Source organism: Eleutherodactylus coqui, chromosome 7 (genome assembly GCF_035609145.1).
Source record: "Eleutherodactylus coqui strain aEleCoq1 chromosome 7, aEleCoq1.hap1, whole genome shotgun sequence".
Classification (NCBI taxonomy): domain Eukaryota; kingdom Metazoa; phylum Chordata; class Amphibia; order Anura; family Eleutherodactylidae; genus Eleutherodactylus; species Eleutherodactylus coqui.
Genome location: NC_089843.1, coordinates 196,541,927 through 196,568,132, shown reverse-complemented (window position 1 = coordinate 196,568,132; position 26,206 = coordinate 196,541,927). Strand labels below are relative to the sequence as shown.

The 26,206-nt window shown below is 44.5% G+C and overlaps 1 protein-coding gene across 1 annotated transcript in view; it reads left to right on the top strand.

Annotated features, from left to right (window-relative positions):
- The window catches only part of LOC136573072 (fibrillin-2-like), a 192,601-nt gene extending 177,799 nt beyond the window's left edge, over positions 1 to 14,802 (top strand). Inside the window, exons 60-65 of the mRNA XM_066574226.1 lie at positions 2,898 to 3,014; positions 3,496 to 3,624; positions 6,858 to 6,977; positions 8,529 to 8,763; positions 9,245 to 9,413; positions 12,156 to 14,802. Of these exons, the coding sequence (XP_066430323.1) occupies positions 2,898 to 3,014; positions 3,496 to 3,624; positions 6,858 to 6,977; positions 8,529 to 8,763; positions 9,245 to 9,413; positions 12,156 to 12,527 (1,142 nt within the window). The 3' untranslated portion in view covers positions 12,528 to 14,802. The remainder of the gene's footprint in view (positions 1 to 2,897; positions 3,015 to 3,495; positions 3,625 to 6,857; positions 6,978 to 8,528; positions 8,764 to 9,244; positions 9,414 to 12,155) is intronic.
- Positions 14,803 to 26,206: the final 11,404 nt, after the last annotated feature.

Here is a 26,206-nt window from a genome sequence, read left to right as displayed (position 1 = left end):
ACCTGGCAGAAGGATACCAAATATCAATATTTCCCGATGAAACAAAAATATATAAGGATATTAACACAAGAGAAAACAGAATGCGGTTGCAAATGGATCTGGATAAGCTGGGTGCAGAAAAGTGGAAATGAGGTGTAACACTGATAAATATAAGGTTCTGTACATGGGCAGAGGAAATACATGTCACTATTACACACTAAATGGGAAACCACTGGTGAACACGGACATGGAAAAGGACTTGGAGATTTTAGTTCAATTTAGGCTTAACTAGAGCAACCAGCGTCAGGCAGCTGCTGCCAAGGCAAATAGTATCATGGAGGGGGGGGGGGGAGGAAGAGTTCTAGGGGCGCATGATGAGAACATTGTTCTTCCTCTTTACAAGTCACTGGTCAAACCACACATGGAATATTGTGGACAGTTTTGCGCACCGGTACTCAGGAAGGACATACCAGAGCTTGAGCTGGTACAAAGGCGGGCAACTAAAGTAATAAATGGGATGGGCGGACTACAATACCCAGAGAGGTTATTAAAAGTGGGATTACTTTGTTTAGAAAAAAAAAGAGAGCTGAAGAGCGACCGAATAAATATGTATGATATTTAAAGGGGACAATTCAGAGATCTCTCCCATCATCTATTATACCCAGGACTGTAACAAGGGGGCGCTCTAATAAATATGTATCGATATATCAGGCATCAATACAGAGATCTCTCCCATCATCAATTGCTGTTTGGTTTCTTCTTAACCCATTAAGGACCTAGCATTGTAAATTTACGGCGCTTGGTCCTGGCTTTTAATCCTACCCAATAGTAAGCCCCTGTTTCTGCAATCAATCAGAAGCAAGACAGGTTGTCAGTTGTTAGTCACAGCTGATAACACTGAGGAGGGAGAAGTGTTTTTTAACCATTTCTGCCTCTTCCTTTCCTTAGTACACATTGCTCATTGAGCACTATGTGGTAAAGAGTGAAAGTGGAAGTGTTTCTTCCACTACGCGAGCCAGTAGTCACGTGACCGCCAGGATCCCCTGCGACAGCAGAGCTACAGGGTCTTAGTAGACCCTGATCAGCTCTGCCAGTGACTAATGTCACTACAGGGGATTTTTTCCCTGTAACTGGGGCTCCTATGGATGCCCAGCTACAGTGGGAAAATATCAAATAAAAAATAAAAAAGACCATATGAATGTCCCCCAGAGATCTTATATGACAACATGGGGGACATAGATAGTAAAAAAAAATAATTGCATACATAAGTAAAACAAAATTACAGAATATAATAAAAATATATACATAAGTAAGAAAATAAGCCAAAGCCGATGCTAACCAAAACTGTTGCCGTATGCACCCTGTAATTCAAAACCATACATATTATACATATATATATATATATATATATCCTAATCAAAATGAGGAACCCGTTCCCGTGCTTTATTTTAGCATAAATATACAAATTTTTAAAAATATAAAAATAATATTTTTTTAGCTTTTTACCCCCAATAAAACTAATAAACGGGGAAAAAAAAACTGTGAAAAAGATATTTTAAAAAAAGCCCTATATGTCATGGGGAAAAAAACAGCAAAAATAATTTTGGTAGCTGAAGGAAAAAAATAAGAGCAGTTAAACCACCACATGGGTAAAATCCCTAAAAAGTGTCTGGTCCTTTAGGTCCAAAACAACCTGGTCCTTGAGGGGTTAAACATATCCTCACAGCCAGGGGCCACCCTTTTCCTGCTCCCCAAACGGTGCGGAGAAATACAACCCCTGAATGCTAATATGAACCAGCGCGTACTATGCTATGTTAATTGAAGGAAATCATTTTACCAGTTTTATCGTCTGTAAGGGTGGCTTCACACGAGCATGTGTTTGTGCGTACTTAGGTGCATACTAATGTGCGCACCCCTGTACACGCAAAAACACGCGTGTATGCAGGTGCGCACAATTGCCTCTAATGAAGCCGCGGCTGCTGCTAGTGCCTCCATTAAAGGCAATAGTCTGCTGGCACGTCTTAATTGTTTTTCAGGGAAAAGCTTTAACTATAAGCTCTTCCCTAAAAAAAACACTTACGTGTAAAAAAAAAATATATATATATATATGCTTATCTGTCCGTCGCTGCTGTGTCACCCGCGGGGATGAAGAAAACATCTACCGCATGTGGCAGATGCAGGATCCCACAGCGATATCCGACCCGGTGCCCAGCCGGTGAGCCCTGTATACTTGTCTAGTTTCTATTCTGTCTATACTGCAGAAGAGCTAGTTAGCGCACATGCGCAGTACAGCTGTGACCGCGCCGTTGCTAGGCGATGACGCGGATCCCGCGGCCTTTCTACAATGATGATTGCGGAAGGGCCGCGGGACGGAGAACTTCCATTGACTTCAATGGAAGATGTCCGCATGGAATCCAGCTCAAAGCAAAGCATGCTACGATTTATCCCATGCGGGTGGAAATCGCAATTAATTTCCGCTTGTGGGCATGGAAACCCGCTTTCACATTGCATGTTATGGTAGGTATTTGCTGCAGAGTCCGGAGGCGGTGCTACAGAGGCAGCCAATAATAGGTGGTAGGGGTGGGTCCTGTTATAGATCTTACATTGGGGTCAGGAAGCTTCAGGTTATGCCTCCAGCTGTGCAGTGTAGAGATTGGCTTATTTGAACAGGTATGAAAGTATCATTTAGCCAGGTAAGACTTAATAAGCAGCAGTCGTTTTAGACTAGTCATTTTATGGGAAGAAATGGTGAAAATAAAAGCTGGGGAAAATTGGCTTTTACATCATTGTTTTTTTAATCTCTGGATCAACATTGGGGGGTAATAGGATGAACTTGACGGATATATGCTTTTTTTCGGCCTTACTCACTATGTTACAAGGATAAACAATAGGTTTTAAAATGTAATGTAACTCTGCAGACTTGGATGAATGCTCGACCAAACAGCACAACTGCCAGTTCCTATGTGTTAACACCATTGGAGCCTTCACTTGCAAGTGTCCACCTGGATTTACCCAGCACCAGTCTTCATGCATCGGTAAGATTAATTCATACATTAGAAAATGTATATTATGTGTACTGTGAGGAAAGATGTAAAAATAATAGAAACTACCGGCTCCCTGTGGTGGGAGGGAGTAAAGAACTAATTTATAGTCCGGCGTGTAAACCTTTTCCAATCCACCGTCTGATGTCTAAAGACATTCTCATTGAAGGCTGTACAGCTCCGATGTCGAAAGACATCCAGCAGGGTATTCTTACTGTAGAATACTGGCCACTCTGTTGTGGGGGTGGCCTCTCCAGCATGTTTCATACTGCAGTACTGACTCTAGCCAGCAGATGGTGCCATTGTATAATGGCAGAACGAGAAAGCCCCCTAGGAATCGCTGAATCCAAAATTGGATTGCAAAGGGTTAATTATATAAATACATTGTATAATGTTACTGTAACATGAATTTAGACTAAGTTTATCTGTAAGTATACACATAATGCATTTCTAATCAGACGCTTCCTATCCACAGATAACAATGAGTGCAGCTCTCAGCCAACCTTGTGCGGATCCCGTGGTACCTGCCTCAACAACCCCGGCAGCTTTAGCTGCGAATGTCAAAAGGGCTTTTCCCTGGACAACGCAGGAAACAACTGTGAAGGTTAGAGAAAAGGAGAACAGAGCATTCCTTCTATGTATTCATGATGCATTGTGACATATTGACATCATATTGGCGAGGAAGGGGCGTCCAGCACTCAGGAGCTCATATGGTCGTCCATACATTTAAATTGCTTCCATGTCGTATTTCTCCTGCATTAACAAATCTCATTGTGATCTGATAATAGCCAAGTTGTGTTCAGAGGGAGGCTTGTACAAAGGAGACACAACCCTTGGCATTTCTCCCTATTCTATTCGGTATAAAATTGGGAAATGCCAACTCACCTGCTTGGACTCAATGCAATCAGGGAGCACAGAAAGATCTTTGTTCAGACCTCCAGCTTCACTCAAAGAAAACCCAGCTCCTGTGATGAACCCATTAAATTCAGCTCCATTGCAACAACTCAAAACATGACAAAGTGCATACGGACACAATGGAAATGTTAACCTGTTTTAAACACACTTAAGTGTCCTTAGTCATGGCTGGCTGAACTATCACAATTGTATGTATAATTAGTAAAACCACTAAATCACTCAAACTCCACCTCAGGTGACGGAAAGCTGGAATCACTTTTCAGAGCGGCAATACTACACTATCCAAAGCGTCACCAACACTGGCGTAACTATAGGGCAGTGATGGCAAACCTTTTAGAGACCGAGTGCCCAAACTGCAACCCAAAACCCACTTATTTATCGCAAAGTGCCCACACATCAGGGGGCGGGGCTTATCAAGACGTATGATTTTACCCCCGTCGTTCTAAAAAGGACAGGGCTGCTTCAAAATAGAGAGCGTGCAGAATTTGACTCCTATTTGGACGCGGAAATGCTGCAGAATGTCCTCAGCGGAAATTTCTGTGGAAAATTCTGCAGCATTTCCGCATCCAAAAAGCAGTCAAAATCTGCACCCTGCCTATTTTGATACAGCCCTGCCCATTTCTGCCACATGTAAACATACTCCAGTGGTAATAGTGACACCCCCCAGTGTAGTAGTGACACGCCACAGCGGCCCCCAGCGTAATAGTGACATCCCACAGCGGCCCCCAGTAATAATAGTGACATCCCACAGCGGCCCCCAGTAGTAATAGTGACATGCCACAGCGGCCCCCAGCATAATAGTGACACCCTGCTGCAGCCCCCAGCATAATAGTGACACCCCTCTGCAGCCCCCAGCGTAATAGTGACACCACGCTGCGGCCCCCCGCGTAATAGTGACAACCCGCTGCGGCCCTCAGAGTAATAGTGACACGCCACAGCGGCCCCCAGCGTAATAGTGACACCCCACTGCGGCTCCCAGCGTAATAGTGACACCCCACTGCGGCCCTCAGAGTAATAGTGACACGCCACAGCAGCCCCCAGCGTAATAGTGACACCACGCTGCGGCCCCCAGCATAATAGTGACACCCCTCTGCGGCCCCCAGCGTAATAGTGACACCACGCTGCGGCCCCCAGCGTAATAGTGACACCCCGCTGTGGCCCCCAGCGTAATAGTGATACCACGCTGCAGCCCCCAGCGTAATAGTGACACCCCGCTGCGGCCCTCAGAGTAATAGTGACACCCCACAGTCTGTGCTGCAGCCGCTCCGTGTCCTGCTCTCCAGCTGCTGCTGCTGCCATCGCTCCCTCCGGCCTCTGCTGGCAGTGGATGTGCTCATGCCGCTGGTGCTCCGTCTCCTGCTGCTGGCGCCGCTCCCTATCAGAAGCTGGGGGCTTTAGAACATGTCAAACTCCTGTATTATATCATATTTTTACAAAGACTTGACAGAGACCTTTTTAGGTTGATACATTGCCAGATCGTTTTTAAAAATATAGAATAAAGGTTAGACTTTTATTTTTTTAATTCACCATTTGAATGCTGCCGGGTTTTCTTTGCTTATGCCTATACATTGGGTTTTGGTTCATTAACCCTATTCTGGCTCTGCATTCTTTTTCCTCTCCACCCTGTATGGGCTCTTTGCTGTTTCTGTGAGTGCTGTTGGAACCTACACCTAAAACTCCTGTATTATGTCGCCACCCCTAACTTCCGGTGGCAACATAAAACAAGAATATCGGGGAGCCATAGCCCCTGCCGGTATTCACAAGTGGTGAGCAGCCGATGGAGACACGTGCCAGCATTGAGGGCTCTGAGTGCCGCCTCTGGCACGCGTGCCATAGGTTCGCCACCACTGCTATAGGGGATGTGGTTGTACCTGGGCCCAGGACCCATAGGCCTCATGTCCACGGGGACAGATCCGCAGCGGGTGTCCTGCACACGTGATCCGCACCCCATAGGGATACATTGGACACCCGCAGGTAATTAAATACCTGCGGATGTCATTTTCCCTTGAGGCGCGGATTGCGTGTGCGGGAAAACACCCGTGGCATGCTCCATTTTAGTGCGGATCTCCCGCGGGGACTTTAATTAAAGTCTATGGAAGCCATCCGGATCCGCGGTACACCCGCAGCTGAATTCCTGCTCTCCGGTGTGGAAGTGCGAGAGAGCAGGTCTTAAAAAAAAAAAATGAGTGCACGGCGAATGTGCGCGACTGGCTGCCGGCGTGCCGAGCACATACGCCGGGCTAAAGAAAGAGGATCCGGCCGCGACGGAGGGTAGATCCACTGCGTTTGGACAGGTAAGTAAACCTTCTTTTTAGGTCTCATGTCCGCGGACCTCTGGTCACCAATATATATATATGACGAAGCCGAACATCCCGAAATGGGCTCCATTGACTTTAATGGTGTCCGTTTGGTTTCCATTCAGCTGGCTGGCATTTTACCATACAAAAAAGCATTGCATGTAGCGCTATACTGTGCCAGTTCCAGCACAGATGTAAAAGCACCCTAAGTTTCATTGATGCGTGCGAATACTTGCACTACCTACCAAATCAGAAGCTCCATTCTTTCCGGAGGATGCAAGGACACAAATAAAATATCTGCCATCAATAAACAAACTTACAATACAAATAAACCCTGTATGTGTGAACACGGGCGTCATTTACGGTCCAGTCTATCACCATACAGGTACACGCAAATACATCCACAGAATGCATGATGCATTTACAGGAACGATACTCTATTTCTTACTCTCTCGTATCGTTAGTTTGGGATATTCTTCATGATTTTGATGATGTCTTCTGTCCACGTTCTTTATTTAACCAATTCTATAATGTTAGTTCTTGGAGCTCTTCTCGTGTCCTCTATCCCATAACATGAACTTATATGTCCGTGCAGAGGTAACTAAGCTCCATTTTTGTTTTGTAGATGTTGATGAGTGTGATGGTAATCATCGCTGTCAACACGGCTGTCAAAATGTGCTCGGTGGATATCGCTGTGGCTGCCCACAGGGCTATGTGCAGCATTATCAGTGGAACCAGTGTGTGGGTAAGTAGTCATAAGGAAGAAGAAAGGGTCAGAAATGAGAGGGTTTATGTTGTATAAATAGCTGCAGCCTGTACCTACCTTTATGTTAATTTATAGCAACTCCGTAATACACTGTTTAGTAGTTAACATAATCCCTCCCTTTATAAACTCTAACAATATAGATTAGCGGACAGGTATCTATTAACAGAATGCAAGCAATTTAGGTTAGGCATTAGAGATGAGCGAGCTTCGCTCTTCTCGAGTAACTGCATTCTTGTCTGAGCGTGCTCGGGGGGGTTGCGGGGGGTAGCGCGGGAGAAAATGAGAGAGATCTCTCTCTCTCTCCCTCCCGCCGCCCCCCCAAGCACGCTCAGACAAGAATGCAGTTACTCGAGAAGAGCGAAGCTCGCTCGAGTAACTGACTTATCCGAGCGTGCTCGCTCATCTCTATTAGGCATCATACAGTAGTTCTGTCAATGGTGGGATGAGACGACTGCTGACACCCTTGCCAGTGCTTTAACCTACAGTAAATTTATGGTGCTTGGTCCTGGGCTTCGATCCTGGCCAATAGTAAAAATACAGATTGGGTTTAAATAAAGCTCTTGCAATGTAGCAGGAGGAGGCCGGGTATTAGTTACAGCTGAGGACCTGGAGGAAAAGGCAGAAGTAGTTTGTACCCGCTTCTGCCTTCTCCTATACAAGCTGCATAGCGCTTAATGAGTGCTATGTAGTGAATAGTGAAAGCGGAAGTGGTATTTCTGCCATTTGACCTGACAATCACATGATCACTGGGTGTTCCCTGCCAAGGCAGAGCTGCAGGGTCCGAGCAGACCCAGATCAGCTCTGTTAGTGACTGATGTCACTACAGGAGGATGTTTTTCCCTGTAACTAGGACTTTTATGGATGCCACAGCTACAGTGGAAAAAAAGACAATATGAATGATACTCAGAGGTCTTATATGAAATCACGGGGGGCATAGATGTTAAATATAGTTACAAAATTAACTAAAAAAAAATTACAGAATACAATAAAAAATATATATGTAGAAAAGAAAATGACCCACTACCGTTGCTAACCTAAACATCTCCATGTGCCCTGTAATCCGAGACAAATTATATCTCAAAACATCTGAAACAAAATGAGGAATCCATTCCTGTACTTTATTTTTACACTAAAATAAATGACAATAATTATTAAAAAAAACATTTCATTTTAGCTTTTTACCCCCAATAAAACTAAAAGACGGGAAAAAGTCAGTGAGAAAAGATATTAAAAATATCTCTATATGTCATGGGAAAAGAATGCAGCAAAAATCATTTTAGTAGCTGAACAAAAAAAAAAACACCACCTGAGTAAAATCCCTAAAAAGTGTCTGGTCTTTAAAGGCGAAACACCCTGGTCTTTAAGGGGTTAAAGCATTAAATTTAAGAGTATCTGCTACAAAAAGGTTTTGCTAAGTTCTGGATCTACACAAGCACTAGTAAATGTTATATTGTGGTAGAAGTCATGACCTTGTGGTTGACACACTTGCTGATACTAACTCTGTTATCCTCTTGCTGCTCTTCCTGTCAGACGAGAACGAGTGTGCCAGCCAGTCATCCTGCGGCTCAGCCTCCTGCTATAACACCTTGGGAAGCTACAAATGCATCTGCCCCTCAGGCTTTGACTTTGACTCCTCTTTTGGTGGCTGCCAGGATGTAGATGAATGTTCAGGCGGAGGTGGCAATCCTTGCAGCTATGGTTGCTCCAATACTGATGGTGGCTACCTGTGCGGATGTCCTGGAGGGTATTTCCGTGCCGGCCAAGGGTAAGAGATTGTTGCTCAGTAGTTGAGTGAAGCCTTTCCATGTCTAGCAATCAGTAACATTAACCCTTTCCAATCCACTTTCCGATGTGTAAAGAGAATCTGATTGAAGGCTGTACAGCTTCCGATGTCGGAAGACATCCGGCAGGGTATTCTTACTGTATATTACTGGCCGCTCTGTTGTCGGAGGCCTCTCCTGCATGTCCAATACCGCAGTACTGGCCAGCAGATGGCGCTATTGTATAATGGCAGAAAGAGAAAGCCCCCTAGAAAACCCTGAATCCAAAATTGGATTGCAAAGGGTTAAGCTTTTATTCAGGGCTTGTAAGGGTACTTTCCCAATGACCGATGGTGAGTCACCCCTGACATTCTCAGGAGCGACTTGCATATGGTCCCCTGTCAAAGCCCTTCTTTCACATGTTCATTTTACTTTTGAAAGCAATTAGTCAGACAATGAGGATTTCTATGTTCTTCTGTTGTGCAGGCACTGTGTATCAGGCCTTGGATTTGGCAAAGGTGGTTATATCCCAGCTCCACTCGAAGAAGATGAGGAAAATATCCTGTCCCCGGAGAACTGCTATGAATGCAAGATCAACGGTTATCCCAAGAGAGGAAGGCAGCGACGCAGTGCCAATGAAACCTCTGGATTTGAGGTAAGAATGAGCAAAATAAGTTTTAAAGTAACAGTAATATCAACAGAAATGAGTAGAAGTAATATAAAAAAGATACCAGTAACATGAAGAACCTTTTAAAGCATACCTGTGTTTAAAAAAAAAATCAAAAAACAGCCCAGGTCCTCATTGGCCACTGCTTTGCTGCTGTTTGCACCAGTTTGAACTCTTATCAATTGTTTTCCATGTAGACTTTCATATTTTTCTTCTACCTTTTGCACTCCACTTACAGGTGGGAGGCATGTCCTTTACTTCCTCTTTCACACTTCCTATACTGTCTTGCATAGCCCTGCTCCAATCAGCTGCAGGGCATCATCTGAATGCCAGCCCCTCTGTTTATGCAGCAACTAGCAGTGGCCTCATGTCCCTGTTACTAGGCAAATGCCTAACAGGCAGTGGATTGCAAAGGTGCTGGAAAAGAGACCCCTAGTGGCAGGCACTTCAAACTTAATTTTCAGTGGTAAAAGGAATTTTTAAAAAATGAATGCAATTATATTACAAGTTTGATGATACACACATAGGCTGTGAGATGAGCAGAAGTTATGTGAAAAGTTAGTATCCATTTAAGCTTTTGAACTAAATATATTGATTCTTAAAAAATATAAATGTATGGTACATAACTGTAAAAACAGGATATATACTGCATAGCCCTGACCCACTTCATCATCATGTAAACAGGAGCTGCCACCACTCCTGACATGTCAGTTTAAAAATATATTCTTGCCTTACTCAAAAAATAACAATTCTGGAGCATCTTTTCTTAGAACACTCTGTTGTGCCATGCTTCTTTACTCCTTCTGGAATATATGATTTAGGGCTAGAGTTGAGTGAACGTACTCTGCCAAACTTGATGCTCGTTCGAGTATTAGCATACTCGATGGTGCTCGTTACTCGAACGAGCATCAAGCCGTGTTCAACCCCGACCCAGTTTTTGGCTCCTCCCCGCTGTGATGTGCCTGTTTTGGCCCCTCCCCGCCGCGACGCAGTGCGTCATTGGCAAATTTTTTGTCTCGCAGGCAAGAGGAGAGAGAAAGAGAGACGAACCAAGGAAAAAAAAAAAGCTCGGCACCCGGCGTCCCACATACAAAAATGCTCGAGTCTCCCATTGTAGTCAATGGGGTTCGTTACTCGAGTAGAGCTCTCAAATTTTATGAAAAGCTCGACTCGAATAATGTGGACTCGAGCATTTGGGTGCTCGCTCATCTCTACTTCGATCATTGTTCAGAGTCTTGCTGGATCTTGTGATTCTGAACAATAATCCTTCCATGTAAACTCTGCCAGTGACTGAATGACGAACAATAACTCATTTGTTTATCGTTCCTTGTTTGTGGAGGCATAAAAATCAAACTATGATCGGCCCGTGTAAACAGGCAGTCTTATATCTATGAACAGTAACTGCCTGTTTACTGTGAATGGAGGTTTCTGACCCGCTCCAACATTCACTGAGCAATAATCACTTGTGTGAAAACACAGGAGAGATTACTGCTGGGATGACTGTTGGGCACATAAGCATTCGACAATCATCCAGTATAAAAGTACCCTAAATTTTTAATTAGGTGTTACCAATCTCCTTGTTAATTTAATTTGTCCCTACATGGTCCGACACTACTAATCAATGCTCTGCACTTTCCGGAAAACCAATACTCTCAAGCTGGCACGTACTGAGTAGAGAGAGGCCCACATATGTCATAGGCTCTCTCCTTTTTAGCTTAGAGCACTTGTAGACACAACCAGTGCAGATGTTCTTCCAACAGGTGAGGATCCTATATCTGGTAACACCATATCAGCCATGCATATGCCATAGGTGGAAAAACCACAAAGTAATTCTATAGGAAACATAAAGTATGTCACACATACATCCTGGTGCCTACTTTAGAGATGACCCTACCTAAGTATGATTGTAGGGAGCAGAAACACAGAACTGCCAATTAGTAACATTGGAAAGGAAACATTACTCTTCTGTATTTCTCAAAGAGAAGAACTAAGTTAATTTTACGTTCTAATTATTAGACTAATTATTTGGAACTTAATGAAGTCATAGATGACCAACAATTCACGACTAAGAACAATTAAACCCGTACACGTTTTATTTTATATATTGGCAGGAAGACCCAAATGTTGTCTAGTTTAGTCATTGTTATGGGAATAATATCATATTCCAGAAGATTTCACTAGTCTGCTCCAAATTGGTTATAATGAGAAGCTTCATGCATGAATACGTATTTGAGCTGACTCATGTTATCAGTCAGTCTCTAATACCCTTCTGATTTATTCAAAGTAATACAATTGCTTTAATGGACAAACGTTACATCATAAATAGGAGTAAAGAAAAAGAATTATTGTGCTTATACAGGATTGGTTAATACAATAATATGGTAATTCACATGTTAGTAAAGTATCAAAAGGGAAAGAATTTGCAAGAAGCATATAACGTTATGTGTAAGGGAGCAGCTTATCCAATCAGAATACGCAACTGCTCTGTGAGAATCATGTGTTGGAGTCTAACATTCTGATGTTGCATATGAACACGTTTAACTGCTAGCTATTTCCTATGAAGGTGGATATAACAGTGTGTGTATATATATATACACACACACACACACACGTTTGCCTAGGCTGATTTAAGAAACACATTTATCATTACTACAACAGACATTTACAATGCATAATGTATCTAAATACATTTATTGAGTAACGTAACAATTTATTGTTGTTTTGCTACAGGAACCTATCAGCCTGGCTAGCGTTGACATAGATGCTCCACTTAAGATGAGCTTGAATATTTCTGACTTGATAAATAAGCAACATATCATGGAGCTCCTGCCAGCCTTGGTGCCACTGGAGAACCATGTACGCTACATAATCTCTCAGGGCAATGAGGATGGCATCTTCCGCATTCACCAGAAGGACGGCTTAAGTGTTCTCTACCTTGGACGCAAGAAGGTATTTCCAGGCTTGTTTAACTTGGAGATCGCCAGTTTGCCTTTATACCGGAAGAAGGAACTGCTGAAATTAGAGGATGAGAAGGACTTCAACTACCTCAGTGGTGAAATAGGCCAAGCACTCAAGATGAAAGTTCAGATTCATCTTTATTAACACCCTCAGCAAACATTCCTCATGTGGCCTTCACAAGATCCGAACTTTACATTTATAGAGAAAGTCTTTTTCTGTCTTGTGTTTAATTAGCAAGCTTTTGTGTCAGAACCTCAGCACTAAGGCAAAAATTGATGGGAAATGTGGAATATGATTTCAGCAGTGACCAACGTCCGTATGTATTTTGGGATTTTTTTTTTATTCATAGTGTTTTTGTTGTATAGAAGTTGGGAGGGGATTTAAAAAATACAAGTTGACAGGGTGAGAAAAAAAAAAGTACAATGGATATGATGCATTGGATGTCCAGATTGAAACCAGCAGATGTATACAAAGATGGAGGGTGTGTAATTCAGTTGTCTCCGATCTCATCTGCAAGACCAGAGATGTGGACAGCAGAATGATATGAGTGCCTTATGAGAGCAACGCTCATGGTTTTACCAAAAAATATGGTTTTATTTTGCAATAGAGTACTATAATACTGTACATATAATATTGGAAGGTAAATCCTATGATTTCTGAAGATCGGTTAGGTAGGTGGTATAATACAAAAGGTATACAAATGGCTACATTTTGGAACGTTTTAATTGTTTTTAATTACAGCTATCGGTTCTTTGCTCCAAGGAACGGTTAAGTAGTAATCCTCTTATTGTATCATCACTGTTATTAACCATGGATGTAAACCTTGAGTGAGGTCCGTAGTATATATGTTGTAACCTAGTTTGGTTTACATCCACAGTTCTTTGTTCTCATATCCCATAATACCTGATTTTTTTTTTTTAGGTAGCCCCCCCCCCCCCCAAAAAAAAAATATTTAGGTTATATCTGGAGGATAGCAGAAGAGTACAGATAGATATTGTTCCACTAGGAACCGAGCAGAGTGTGAAAAAAAAATCAAAAAAACACAAATTATGTTTCAGGAAAAGCTATATCTTACTTTGCATGAGCAAGTAGAAAAAAAATATTAAAATAGATATTTAATGATAGATTAATGTGTCACCGGCTAAATGTTTGGAAACTAGCTCATGTGATGGTGACTGCAGGTGCACTTTGTTTTCTATGTTTATTTTTTTTATTTAAGAAAAGCTATTAAAATCTTTAAAATCCTTTGTTGTATTAAATAACACCGAGAGCTAGAAACATTGTATTTTTTATTTATGAGACACAAAAATATTAAAAAATAGTTGAGTAGAACGGTACTTTGACGCTCCAGATGTTCCAGAACACCACATTTTCTTATAGGGGGAAAACCTTAGTGCCTTATTCCCAAGTCTGGTAGGAACACATTTCAACTTTTGAGAGAGGCCTTACCTCTCTTGCTCATGTTACTGTAGTCTTCGAACCTCAGGCTGCAAAGGTGAAGGTAAGGACCATAACATAGTATTTTCTTAGTACAGACACCAGCGTAGAACTTGCTTTGATGTGCCAAGTATGGCTAAGAGGCATTCGGAAGTTATTGAGCTCCAGTAGTGAAAACCATTCCAAAATGGCGGCACGATGAAACTTTTTTTTTTTTTTAACTCAATCTGTGATCTTCCTTCTACTTGACTGCTTGCAAAAAAAAACTGGAGGAAGAAAAATACAGACAGGATGGTGCTACTTTAGACTACGGTATGAAATACACACAAAACTACCTGACACTGTGCTGTATCCATCCCACAATGGTGCTTCACCCACCCATCCAATGCTTAGAACGGCTCGGTTACTGCACTGTACATCCGTTTTTTAAATTTTTTTCTTTTGTTTAGAAAATATTTATGTATAACCACAACTGTTAACTGTTGCTCATTTTGTAAGTTCATATTCCTGTAGTATATATATATTTTATTTGATACATGTTTTTGTTTGTTTTATTTTTTTGGGTTTTTTTTCGAACTCCCAAGGGCAGCCACTTTTTTTTACTATGTGTGGATACTGTATTGTTGCCGAAATAAAATCATAAACTTGAAAAAGACATTAGCTCTGGAAAATACGAGACGTTGTGAAACACTATGTTACTAGACGGTGCTACAACAAATAATTTCATTGTAAAAAAAACTTTTTTTTTTTTCAGTCTTGTGTTGAGCCAAAAGTGTTATTTCTGGAAGAGGTAAAATGTTTTTTTTTTCTTTATGTCCAACGTGGTCTGATGCTTTGTTATATTACACTTCAAACAGTGTGCTGTATTATTTTTTGTTCTGTTCATTGTTAGGCACATATGATAATTTTGTAAAACTTTTCATAATTGTGTTTTTTTGTATCGGAAGCAACAGCAACAATAAAATTATTTTGGGTAAAAACATCATTTTTGTCCTCAATAAACAGTTATCAATTGAAAAATTGCCTGGGAAACATTCATACATAAAGGCCCTTTTACACGGAATGATTATCGTTCTGTTCAAACGAGTGAAAATTAAGATAATCGTTCAGTGTAAATGTAGCCAAGGATCGAATAAGGAACGATAAATCGTTGACTTTTCGTTTCTGGTTCATTTTTAGCAGGCATAGAAATCGTTGGCTCATTCACTAATCATTCGGTTTAATTATCAATTGTTCAGTTGTTCTCATTCACTTATACACAGGATGAGAATGATTAGACGATTTCTGAGCCAACGATGTATCTGCCTGTATAAACAGGCTGCTTGTACAAACATAAATGGGTAGGACCCTATCAGACATTGTGTTTTCAGCAAAAAATGTTGCAGCCAGATGTTAGCTGTAGTTCAATTGCAAAATGTAAAACACATTACTAACAGTGCAGTAGGTTTTCCTTCCTCACTTTGGATACATTTTTTGAGTTAATAATTAGAGATGAGCGAACGTACTCGTCCGAGCTTGATACTCGTTCGAGTATTAGCGTCTTCGAGATGCTCGTTACTAGAGCCGAGCACCACGCGATGTTCGAGTTACTTTCACTTTCATCTCTGAGACATTAGCGCGCTTTTCTGGGCAATAGAAAGACAGGGAAGGCATTACAACTTCCCCCTGCGATGTTCAAGCCCTATACCACCCCCCTGCAGTGAGTGGCTGGCGAGATCAGGTGTCACCCGAGTATATAAATCGGCTCCTCCCGCGGCTCGCCACAGATGCATTCTGACAGAGATCAGGGAAAGTGCTGCTGATGCCGGAGCTGCTATAGGGAGAGCGTTAGGATTGATTTTAGGCTTCAAGAACCCCAACGGTCCTTCTTAAGGCCACATCTGACCATGTGCAGTACTGTTGAGGCTGCTTTTTGCAGTGTTGCACTTTTTTTTTTTGTATATCGGCCGTGCAGAGCATTGCGTCCAGAGCATTGCGTCCTGCAGTAATTTTACATAGTCCAGGGGCAGTAGTGGTGAGGCAGGGGCAGTGAAAGACATATACAGTCTATATAGGCAGTGGGCTTTTCCAAAAAAATTTGGGAAAAAAAATCTATTTGGGCTGCCTGTGACCGTCCTCAGTGTACTGCATCTCTGCTGGGGATAGTAGTCCTAATTCATACGCAGCCAGCTAAGTGTTACAACAGGCTTGCGCAAAATACTTTCCTGGCTCTGCGTTGCCCGTCACATCACCGCTGTCATTCTGTTCAGAGTGAAACAGTCTGCAGTAGTTTTATATAGTCCAGGGCCAGTAGTGGTGAGGCAGGGACAGTGAAAGACATATACAGTCTATATAGGCAGTGGGCTTTTCCAAAAAAATTTGGAAAAAAAAATCTATTTGGGCTGCCTGTGACCATCCTCAGTGTACTGCATCTCTGCTGTGGGTAGTTGTCCTTATTCATACGCAGCCAGCTAAGTGTTACAGCAGGCTTGCGCAAAATTCTTTCCTGGCTCTGCGTTGCCTCTTACATCACCGCTGTCATTCTGTCCAGAGTGAAACAGTCTGCAGTAATTTTACATAGTCCAGGGCCAGTAGTGGTGAGGCAGGGACAGTGAAAGACATATACAGTCTATATAGGCAGTGGGCTTTTCCAAAAAAATTTGGGAAAAAAAATCTATTTGGGCTGCCTGTGACCATCCTCAGTGTACTGCATCTCTGCTGTGGGTAGTTGTCCTAATTCATACGCAGCCAGCTAAGTGTTACAGCAGGCTTGCGCAAAATTCTTTCCTGGCTCTGCTGTGCGTTCCGTAAACGAAGTCAGCCTCCAACCACAGGCCAATGAGCGGCACATTTAATTACAGCGTTCTGTTTCTGCACTACTGGTAATACAGCATGCTGAGGGCTAGGGGTAGGCCTAGAGGACGTGGACGCGGGTGAGGACGCGGAGGCCCAAGTCAGGGTGTGGGCACGGGCCGAGCTCCTGATCCAGGTGTATCGCAGCCGACTGCTGCGGGATTAGGAGAGAGGCACGTTTCTGGCGTCCCCACATTCATCTCACAATTAATGGGTCCACACGGTAGACCTTTATTAGAAAATGAGCAGTGTGAGCAGGTCCTGTCGTGGATGGCAGAAAGTGCATCCAGCAATCTATCGAACACCCAGAGTTCTGCGCCGTCCACTGCTGCAACTCTGAATCCTCTGGCTGCTGCTCCGCCTTCCTCCCAGCCTCCTCACTCCATTACAATGACACATTCTGAGGAGCAGGCAGACTCCCAGGAACTGTTCTCAGGCCCCTGCCCAGAATGGGCAGCAATGGTTCCGAATCCTCTCCCACTGGAGGAGTTTGTCATGACCGATGCCCAAACTTTGGAAAGTTCCCGGGGTCCGGGGGAGGAGGCTGGGGACTTCCGGCAACTGTCTCAAGAGCTTTCAGTGTGTGAGGAGGACAATGACGATGAGACACAGTTGTCTATCACTCAGGTAGTAGTAATTGGAGTAAGTCCGAGGGAGGAGCGCAGGGATTCGGAGGAAGAGCAGCAGGACGATGAGGTGACTGACCCCACCTGGTTTGCTACGCCTACTGAGGACAGGTCTTCAGAGGGGGAGGCAAGTGCAGCAGCAGGGCAGGTTGGAAGAGGCAGTGCGGTTGCCAGGGGTAGAGGCAGGGCCAGACCGAATACTTCACCAACTGTTTCCCAAAGCGCCCCCTCGCGCCATGCCACCCTGCAGAGGCCGAGGTGCTCAACGGTCTGGCAGTTTTTCACTGAGAGTGCAGACGACCGACGAACAGTGGTGTGCAACCTTTGTCGCGCCAAGATCAGCCGGGGAGCCACCACCACCAGCCTCACCACCACCAGCATGCGCAGACATATGATGGCCAAGCACCCCACAAGGTGGGACGAAGGCCGTTCACCGCCTCCGGTTTGCACCGCTGCCTCTCCCCCTGTGCCCCAACCTGCCACTGAGATCCAACCCCCCTCTCAGGACACAGGCACTACCGTCTCCTGGCCTGCACCCACACCCTCACCTCCGCTGTCCTCGGCCCCATCCACCAATGTCTCTCAGCGCACCGTCCAGCCGTCGCTAGCGCAAGTGTTGGAGCGCAAGCGCAAGTACGCCGCTCAAGCGTTAAACGTGCACATAGCCAAATTTATCAGCCTGGAGATGCTGCCGTATAGGGTTGTGGAAACGGAGGCTTTCAAAGGTATGATGGCGGCGGCGTCCCCGCGCTACTCAGTTCCCAGTCGCCACTACTTTTCCCGATGTGCCGTCCCAGCCCTGCACGACCACGTCTCCCGCAACATTGTACGCGCCCTCACCAACGCGGTTACTGCCAAGGTCCACTTAACAACGGACACGTGGACAAGCACAGGCGGGCAGGGCCACTATATCTCCCTGACGGCACATTGGGTGAATTTAGTGGAGGCTGGGACAGAGTCAGAGCCTGGGACCGCTCACGTCCTACCCACCCCCAGAATTGTGGGCCCCAGCTCGGTGGTGGTATCTGCGGCGGTGTATGCTTCCTCCACTAAACCACCCTCCTCCTCCGCCTAAGCAACCTCTGTCTCGCAATCAAGATGTGTCAGCAGCAGCACGTCGGCAGCAGTCGGTGTCGCGCGGCGTGGCAGCACAGCAGTGGGCAAGCGTCAGCAGGCCGTGCTGAAACTACTCAGCTTAGGAGATAAGAGGCACACGGCCCACGAACTGCTGCAGGGTCTGACAGAGCAGACCGACCGCTGGCTTACGCCGCTGAGCCTCCAACCTGGCATGGTCGTGTGTGACAACGGCCGTAACCTGGTGGCGGCTCTGCAGCTCGGCAGCTTCACGCACATGCCATGCCTGGCCCACATCTTTAAGTTGGTGGTTCAGCGCTTTCTGAAAAGCTACCCACGCTTGTCAGACCTGCTCGGAAAGGTGCGCCGGCTCTGCGCACATTTCCGCAAGTCCCACACGGACGCTGCCACCCTGCGCACCCTGCAACATCGGTTTCATCTGCCAGTGCACCGACTGCTGTGCGACGTGCCCACACAGTGGAACTCTACGCTCCACATGTTGGCCAGGCTCTATGAGCAGCGTAGAGCTGTAGTGGAATACCAACTCCAACATGGGCGGTGCAGTGGGAGTCAGCCTCCTCAATTCTTTACAGAAGAGTGGGCCTGGTTGGCAGACATCTGCCAGGTCCTTGGAAACTTTGAGGAGTCTACCCAGATGGTGAGCGGCGATGCTGTAATCATTAGCATCACCATTCCTCTGCTATGCCTCTTGAGAAGTTCCCTGCAAAACATAAAGGCAGACGCTTTGCGCTCGGAAACAGAGGCGGGGGAAGACAGTATGTCGCTGGATAGTCAGAGCACCCTCCTGTCTATATCTCAGCGCATTCAGGAGGAGGAGGAGGAGCATGAGGAGGATGAGGAGGAGGGGGAAGAGACAGCTTGGCCCACTGCTGAGGGTACCCATGCTGCTTGCCTGTCATCCTTTCAGCGTGTATGGCCTGAGGAGGAGGAGGAGGAGGATCCTGAAAGTGATCTTCCTAGTGAGGACAGCCATGTGTTGCGTACAGGTACCCTGGCACACATGGCTGACTTCATGTTAGGATGCCTTTCTCGTGACCCTCACGTTACACGCATTCTGGCCACTACGGATTACTGGGTGTACACACTGCTCGACCCACGGTATAAGGAGAACCTTTCCACTATCATACCCGAAGAGAAAAGGGGTTCGAGAGTGACGCTATACCACAGGACCCTGGCGGACAAGCTGATGGTAAAATTCCCATCCGACAGCGCTAGTGGCAGAAGGCGCAGTTCCAAGGGCCAGGTAGCAGGGGAGGCGCGGAGATCAGGCAGCATGTACAGCACAGGCAGGGGAACACTCTCTAAGGCCTTTGACAGCTTTCTGGCTCCCCAGTAAGACTGTGTCACCGCTCCCCAGTCAAGGCTGAGTCGGCGGGAGCACTGTAAAAGGATGGCGAGGGAGTACGTAGCCGATCGCACGACTGTCCTCCGTGATGCCTCTGCCCCCTACAACTACTGGGTGTCGAAGCTGGACACGTGGCCTGAACTCACGCTGTATGCCCTGGAGGTGCTTGCTTGTCCTGCGGCTAGCGTCTTGTCAGAGAGGGTGTTTAGTGCGGCTGGGGGAATCATCATAGATAAGCGTACCCGCCTGTCAACCGACAGTGCCGACAGGCTTACACTCATCAAGATGAACAAAGCCTGGATTTCCCCAGACTTCTCTTCTCCACCAGCGGACAGCAGCGATACCTAAGCAATACGTAGGCTGCACCCGCGGATGGAAGCATTGTTCTCTATCACCATCAAAAACGTGGACCTTTTTCAAAACGTGGACCTAGCTTCATGAATCTGTGTATAATATTCATCCTCCTCCTCCTGCTCCTCCTCCTGAAACCTGACGTAATCACGCCGAACGGGCAATTTTTCTTAGGCCCACAAGACTCAGTCATATAATTTTTGTAAACAATTTTTATACATTTCAATGCTCATTAAAGCGTTGAAGCTTGCACCTGAACCAATTTTTATTTTAACTGGGCTGCCTCCAGGCCTAGTTACAAATTAAGCCACATTAACGAAAGCGATTAATGGGTTTCACCTGCCCTCTTGGTTGGGCATGGGCAATTTTTCTGACGTACATTAGTACTGTTGGTACACCAATTTTTTGGGGCCCTCGCCTACAGTGTAATCCAATTAATTTTTTGCCCACCTGCATTAAAGCTGACGTTACATCAGCTGTGGTGGGCACTGCAATGGGATATATTTATGTACCGCCGGTGGCTTCCTGGCACCCAACCATGCTGTCGGTCCACACGGAGTTGTAACTGCATGTGTCCACTTCTAAAGAACCCCAGTCTGACTGGGGCATGCAGTGTGGGCCGAAGCCCACCTGCATTAAACATGACATTACCTCAGCTGTGCTGGGCAATGCAATGGGATTTATTTATGTACCGCCGGTGGCTTCCTGGGACCCTCCCATGCTGTCGGTCCACACGGACTTCACAATAGGGAGTTGTACCTGCCTGTGTCTACTTATAAAGAACCCCAGTCTGACTGGGGCATGCAGTGTGGGCCGAAGCCCACCTGCATTTAATCTGACGTTAGCTCTGCTGTCCAGGGCACTGCAATGGGATACATTTATGTACAGCCGGTGGGTTCCAGGGAGCCACCCATGCTGTCGGTCCACACGGAGTTGTAACTGCATGTGTCCACTTCTAAAGAACCCCAGTCTGACTGGGGCATGCAGTGTGGGCCGAAGCCCACCTGCATTAAACATGACATTACCTCAGCTGTGATGGGCGATGCAATGGGATATATTTATGTACCGCCGGTGGCTTCCTGGCACCCACCCATGCTGTCGGTCCACAGGGACTTCACAATAGGGAGTTGTACCTGCCTGTGTCTATGAATTAAAAACCCTGGTCAGGTTGGGGCATGCAGTGTGGGCCAAAGCCCACCTGCATTTAATCTGACGTTAGCTCTGCTGTCCAGGGCACTGCAATGGGATACATTTATGTACATCCGGTGGGTTCCAGGGAGCCACCCATGCTGTGGGTGCACATGGAATTCCCATTGCGGAGTTGGACCTGCCTGTGACTATTTATAAAAAACCGCGGTCTGACTGGGGCATGCAGACACCTTGACAGAATGAATAGTGTGTGGCACATAGGTTCCCCATTGCTATGCCCACGTGTGCAGCTCCTGATGGAGGTGGCACAGGATTGGATTTCTCATTGCTTCTGTACAGCATTGTGGGCTATCTCCCCGCCCCTTTTAAAGAGGGTCGCTGTCTAGCCGTGCCAACCCTCTGCAGTGTGTGCCTGCGGTTCCTCCTCATGGCAGACGCACTTATAAATAGACATGAGGGTGGTGTGGCATGAGGGCAGCTGAAAGCTGCGCAGGGACACTTTGGTGTGCGCTGTGGACACTGGGTTGTGCGGGGGGGGGGGGGGTTGGGCAGCATGTAACCCAGGAGAAGTGGCAGCGGAGTGTCATGCAGGCAGTGATTGTGCTTTGTTGGAGGTAGTGTGGTGCTTAGCTAAGGTATGCATTGCTAATGAGGGCTTTTCAGAAGTAAAAATTGTTGGGAGGGGGGGGCCCACTCTTGCCACTATTGTGGCTTAATAGTGGGACCTGTGAACTTGAGATGCAGCCCAACATGTAGCCCCTCGCCTGCCCTATCCGTTGCTGTGTCGTTCCCATCACTTTCTTGAATTGCCCAGTTTTTCACAAATGGAAACCTTAGCGAGCATCGGCGATATACAAAAATGCTCGGGTCGCCCATTGACTTCAATGGGGTTCATTATTCGAAACGAACCCTCGAGCATCGCGAAAATTTCGTCCCGAGTAACGAGCACCCGAGCATTTTGGTGCTCGCTAATCTCTATTAATAATGTTTTTTTCTTGGGGGGGAGGGGGTGTCTAAGTACGGCATGCTAGATGTAGCTTTTTTCAGAAATTTTCCCATAGAATACTCAATAAGAGTAGGAATGCTGGACATTAGGAAGAATCACTTACTTATGAATGAGGGGGGAGTTAAAGACCAATCCAAAAAGACACCCCCCTGTAGTCAGATGACATAAAAAACAGCCAGTGTCAGCAGTCTAAAGAAGAGCCCATTCCACATTTGTCACAAGGAAGGTGCATTTTAATGGGTAAATGATATAGTGTACATTTACAAAATAAAAATATGTAAAACAAAAAAAGCACAACTAGAAAAATACATAAAGTGCAGGAGAGGGTGGGGTACAATGCGTTTCTGAGCTATCTGCTCCTTTATCAAGCACAAATGAGGTAAGTGGTAATAAGCACAAACTTATATTAAATTCCTTAACCCAGTGGGGTGGCTTGATAGACTGACTATCAGATCGCAGTATGATGTAATACTATAGCATATGCACGTTGTAGTGCCCCCTGGGGGCTAAAAGAAAATGTAACAATAAGAACAAACTTTTATTAATTATTTTTTAAAAAAGGTATAAAAGTTATATTTACAATAAAAAATCTAAATAATAAAACAAAAATACATATTTGGTATCGCTGCATCCGTAAAAGTCTGTTCTGTCAAAGTAATGCATTATATACTGCGCATGTTGAAAGTTGTCCGAAAAAAAAGAACGCCAGAAATGCGCTCTTTTGGTCACCCTGTTGCCAAGAAAAAATCTAATAAAAAGCGATCAATTAGTCATATGTATTCAAAAATGGAACCAAAGGAAACTACAGGACGTACTGCACAACTATGTCAATGGAAAAATAAAAAAGTTATTGTGTGCAGAAGATGGAGACAGAAAATAATTTTAAAAATTAAAGATATTAAAAAAATATATAGGTACTACAACAACAAAAAAAGCTATCCAAGTTTGGTATCGTAATAATCGTACTGACCCACAGAATAAGGTTATCAGCTCATTTTTGTTTCAGTTTGTGAATCGGCACACATCATGGGGCGGAGCTACGTGATGATGCGTACAAGGGGGCGGAGCCAAAATGCCGATGCTGACGAGCGGAGCCGAAGGGAGAAGACGGATCTGCGCAAGCGCGTCTAAAAAGGCAGGAAGACACCGAAATTAGACGGAACCATGGCGACGGGGACGCTAGCAACGGAGCAGGTAAGTGAATAACTTCTGTATGGCTCATATTTAATGCACGATGTATATTACAAAGTGCATTAATATGGCCATACAGAAGTGTATAACCCCACTTGCTGCCGCGAGACAACCCCTTTAAGTGTAGGGTAAAAAAAAAAAGAGATGAAGAAGCCGACCAATACATAGAAAATATGTATTTAAAATACATATATTCAAGAATTTCAATTCAAATATGTATTTTTATCATGTAAATAATTATATGCTGTTGGGTATATAATTGGGGGATCTGAGTAGATTCCAATTGACATAAAAAGGGGAGAGGAGGGGGGAAATATAGAAAATATTTATTGGTATATATTCAAAACCTATAGACGCCATGTTCATTCACATTTGGAATATACAAAATAATTTTTAAATACAGAATATAAATTATGAATATTGACGGTCGGGAGAAGTTTATATGCATATGGAGTCCCTGGATACATTTCAGAGATCCCCAGAATGTCGGAGATTGATTGGAAGCTCGCAGGCGGTGGTTTAGGAGGCAATTGAGGAGAGATAACTCGGCGTGGTCATGGACTAATATCTCCGGCTTTAACCTTATATTAAGTATCCCTCCTATCCCACTGACGTGTATAAGGTGTGTGGATGGTTTTGTTTTTTCCCCCTTCCTCTCCCTATTAGCATATTTTAATTTGGGTAGTCGTACTAGGAGCTAGGATAAAGTAAAGCTGAGTTGGGTTTAGGGAAGTACAATTCTTGGTTCCTTCAATGAAGGTTGAAAATGATTGAGATTTAGGAGTCTAATAAAGAATTTATCACCTCTGGTATCTAATTAATAGACTGGGCTCTGATGTAATAGGCGATATGTTAAATGCTAGATATTGGAAGTATCGTTTGTCAGGAAAGTTGTCTATTTCTGGTTTTGTTAAAAATTGAATAAGCATAAATTATGAATATTAATATGCATTAAAAACTATATCAAGGAAACAGCCAATTGGGTGAATTAATAAAATAATTAGATATATATTCCTAAAAATGTAGGTAGACCTATAGATCCAGAAATTGGCACTTGAACAGTCAAGAGAGATTAAAATGCATAAAATTTATAATAAAAATACACAAGTTACATATAAAAAGGTAATTTTTACAATATGTGTAAATTATATGGTTTACATAAAAATAAGAGGATAATGTACAGGGCCATAAAAATGATCCATTTTCGTCCCCCTTTTATTGTTTTGTGTCCATTGAATTGTAACATTTTTCTCAAGGACCTCGTTCAGACCATTTGGTTCGAGAATATTCAAGTAGAACATCCAATACATCTCCTTAGATCTGAGATGTGAGGAAAGCTCCAGGGATATTTGTTCTGATGGGGTGATGTGCATCAAAGTGGCATCTTTATTGTGGTGGTGAGAAAAAGGTCTGGACCCACTATGTAACAAATATCCTTTATGCTCTAATTCGCTCTAGTCCACAAAGGGGTTCTGTCATTAGAATAAAAAAAATCCTATACTTACCTATTCCTCCCCGATCTTCTCCTGGCTTCTCCAGTCCCCCGGGTCACATCACCGCAAGCTGGTCGATTCTTCTATTTCCTGTGATGTAACGTACATTGCCGGTATTCTGCTTCCTGCAGCTTAGTGTACTTTATGTCACTAGTGACGTAATGTTCACCACCTAGCAGGGAATGCTGAATACTGTATGATCACTCACGACAAGACCCCACGCCTGCGCACTAAACCAGGCTGCCGAGGATTCGGCATTCCCTGTTAGGCAGTGAATGCTACGTCACTAGTGACCCGCAGAAAGCAGAATGCCTGTGAATGTACGTTACATCACAGGAAATAGGAGAATCGACTGGCTTGCGGTGAGGTGACTCAGGGGACTGGAGGAGCCAGAAGAAGATCGTCGAGGAGAAGATGTGGTAAGAAGACTGATGGGGGAGGAATAGGTAAGTATAGGATTTTTTTTTCTAATGACAGAACCCCTTTAAGGTGTTGGTGGGTCTTCCCACATAATGAAGACCACGGGGACATTCAATCAAATATATTACAACCCTCTGCACATTATAGTAGTTCAGGGTGGCTTTCATGGTGACAGACTCTCTAAGAAATGTGACTTGTATTCTTTAGCACATGCTCAGCTGTCTTACCTAGTAAGTTGTGGAGATTGTTGAGCTCCTCAAAATTCATTAATATTTTCAGAAGTTGCCTCTACGCCTTTGCCTAAAAACAATGAAGAAAGTGATGACAATGCAACAGAAGACTCTACTTAATTTAGCTACATTTTTACTAAGACCAATTACAGCACCACATATCCAGCCTACCTATTGGTCACTTGTCTAAGGCTGTATTCACATGAGGCGGTTAGGGACTAGTAGACAACAGAGCAGGTCGGAAGATGCACACAGCGCTGGCATGCAGCACTTTGGCGGATGTGTGAGAGCGGTTCATTAGTAAGTCTGCAGGCAGAAGATAGCTGCAAGGTGGGCAGAGGAATAAAGGGGAATTTAAACCATACACGTCTTTCTAAGCTGGTTGGCACCCTGTGTGGTTGTGCCCGCTGCTTGATGGTAGAAACGACCATGGTGATAAAATAAAACAGACAGTTAAAGGAGTTTTCTAGGAAAATACTGTAATGACTAATCCTGAAGAAATACTTATCTTCAGGATAAGTCATTAATATCAGCTGGGATCCTCCGTTCAGGACTTTAGCTGTCACTACTGACAATGGATACTTCGACACCAGAAGCAGAGGATCCGGATGGCTGGAAGTGACATGACCCTGGGGACTGCAGGCGCCA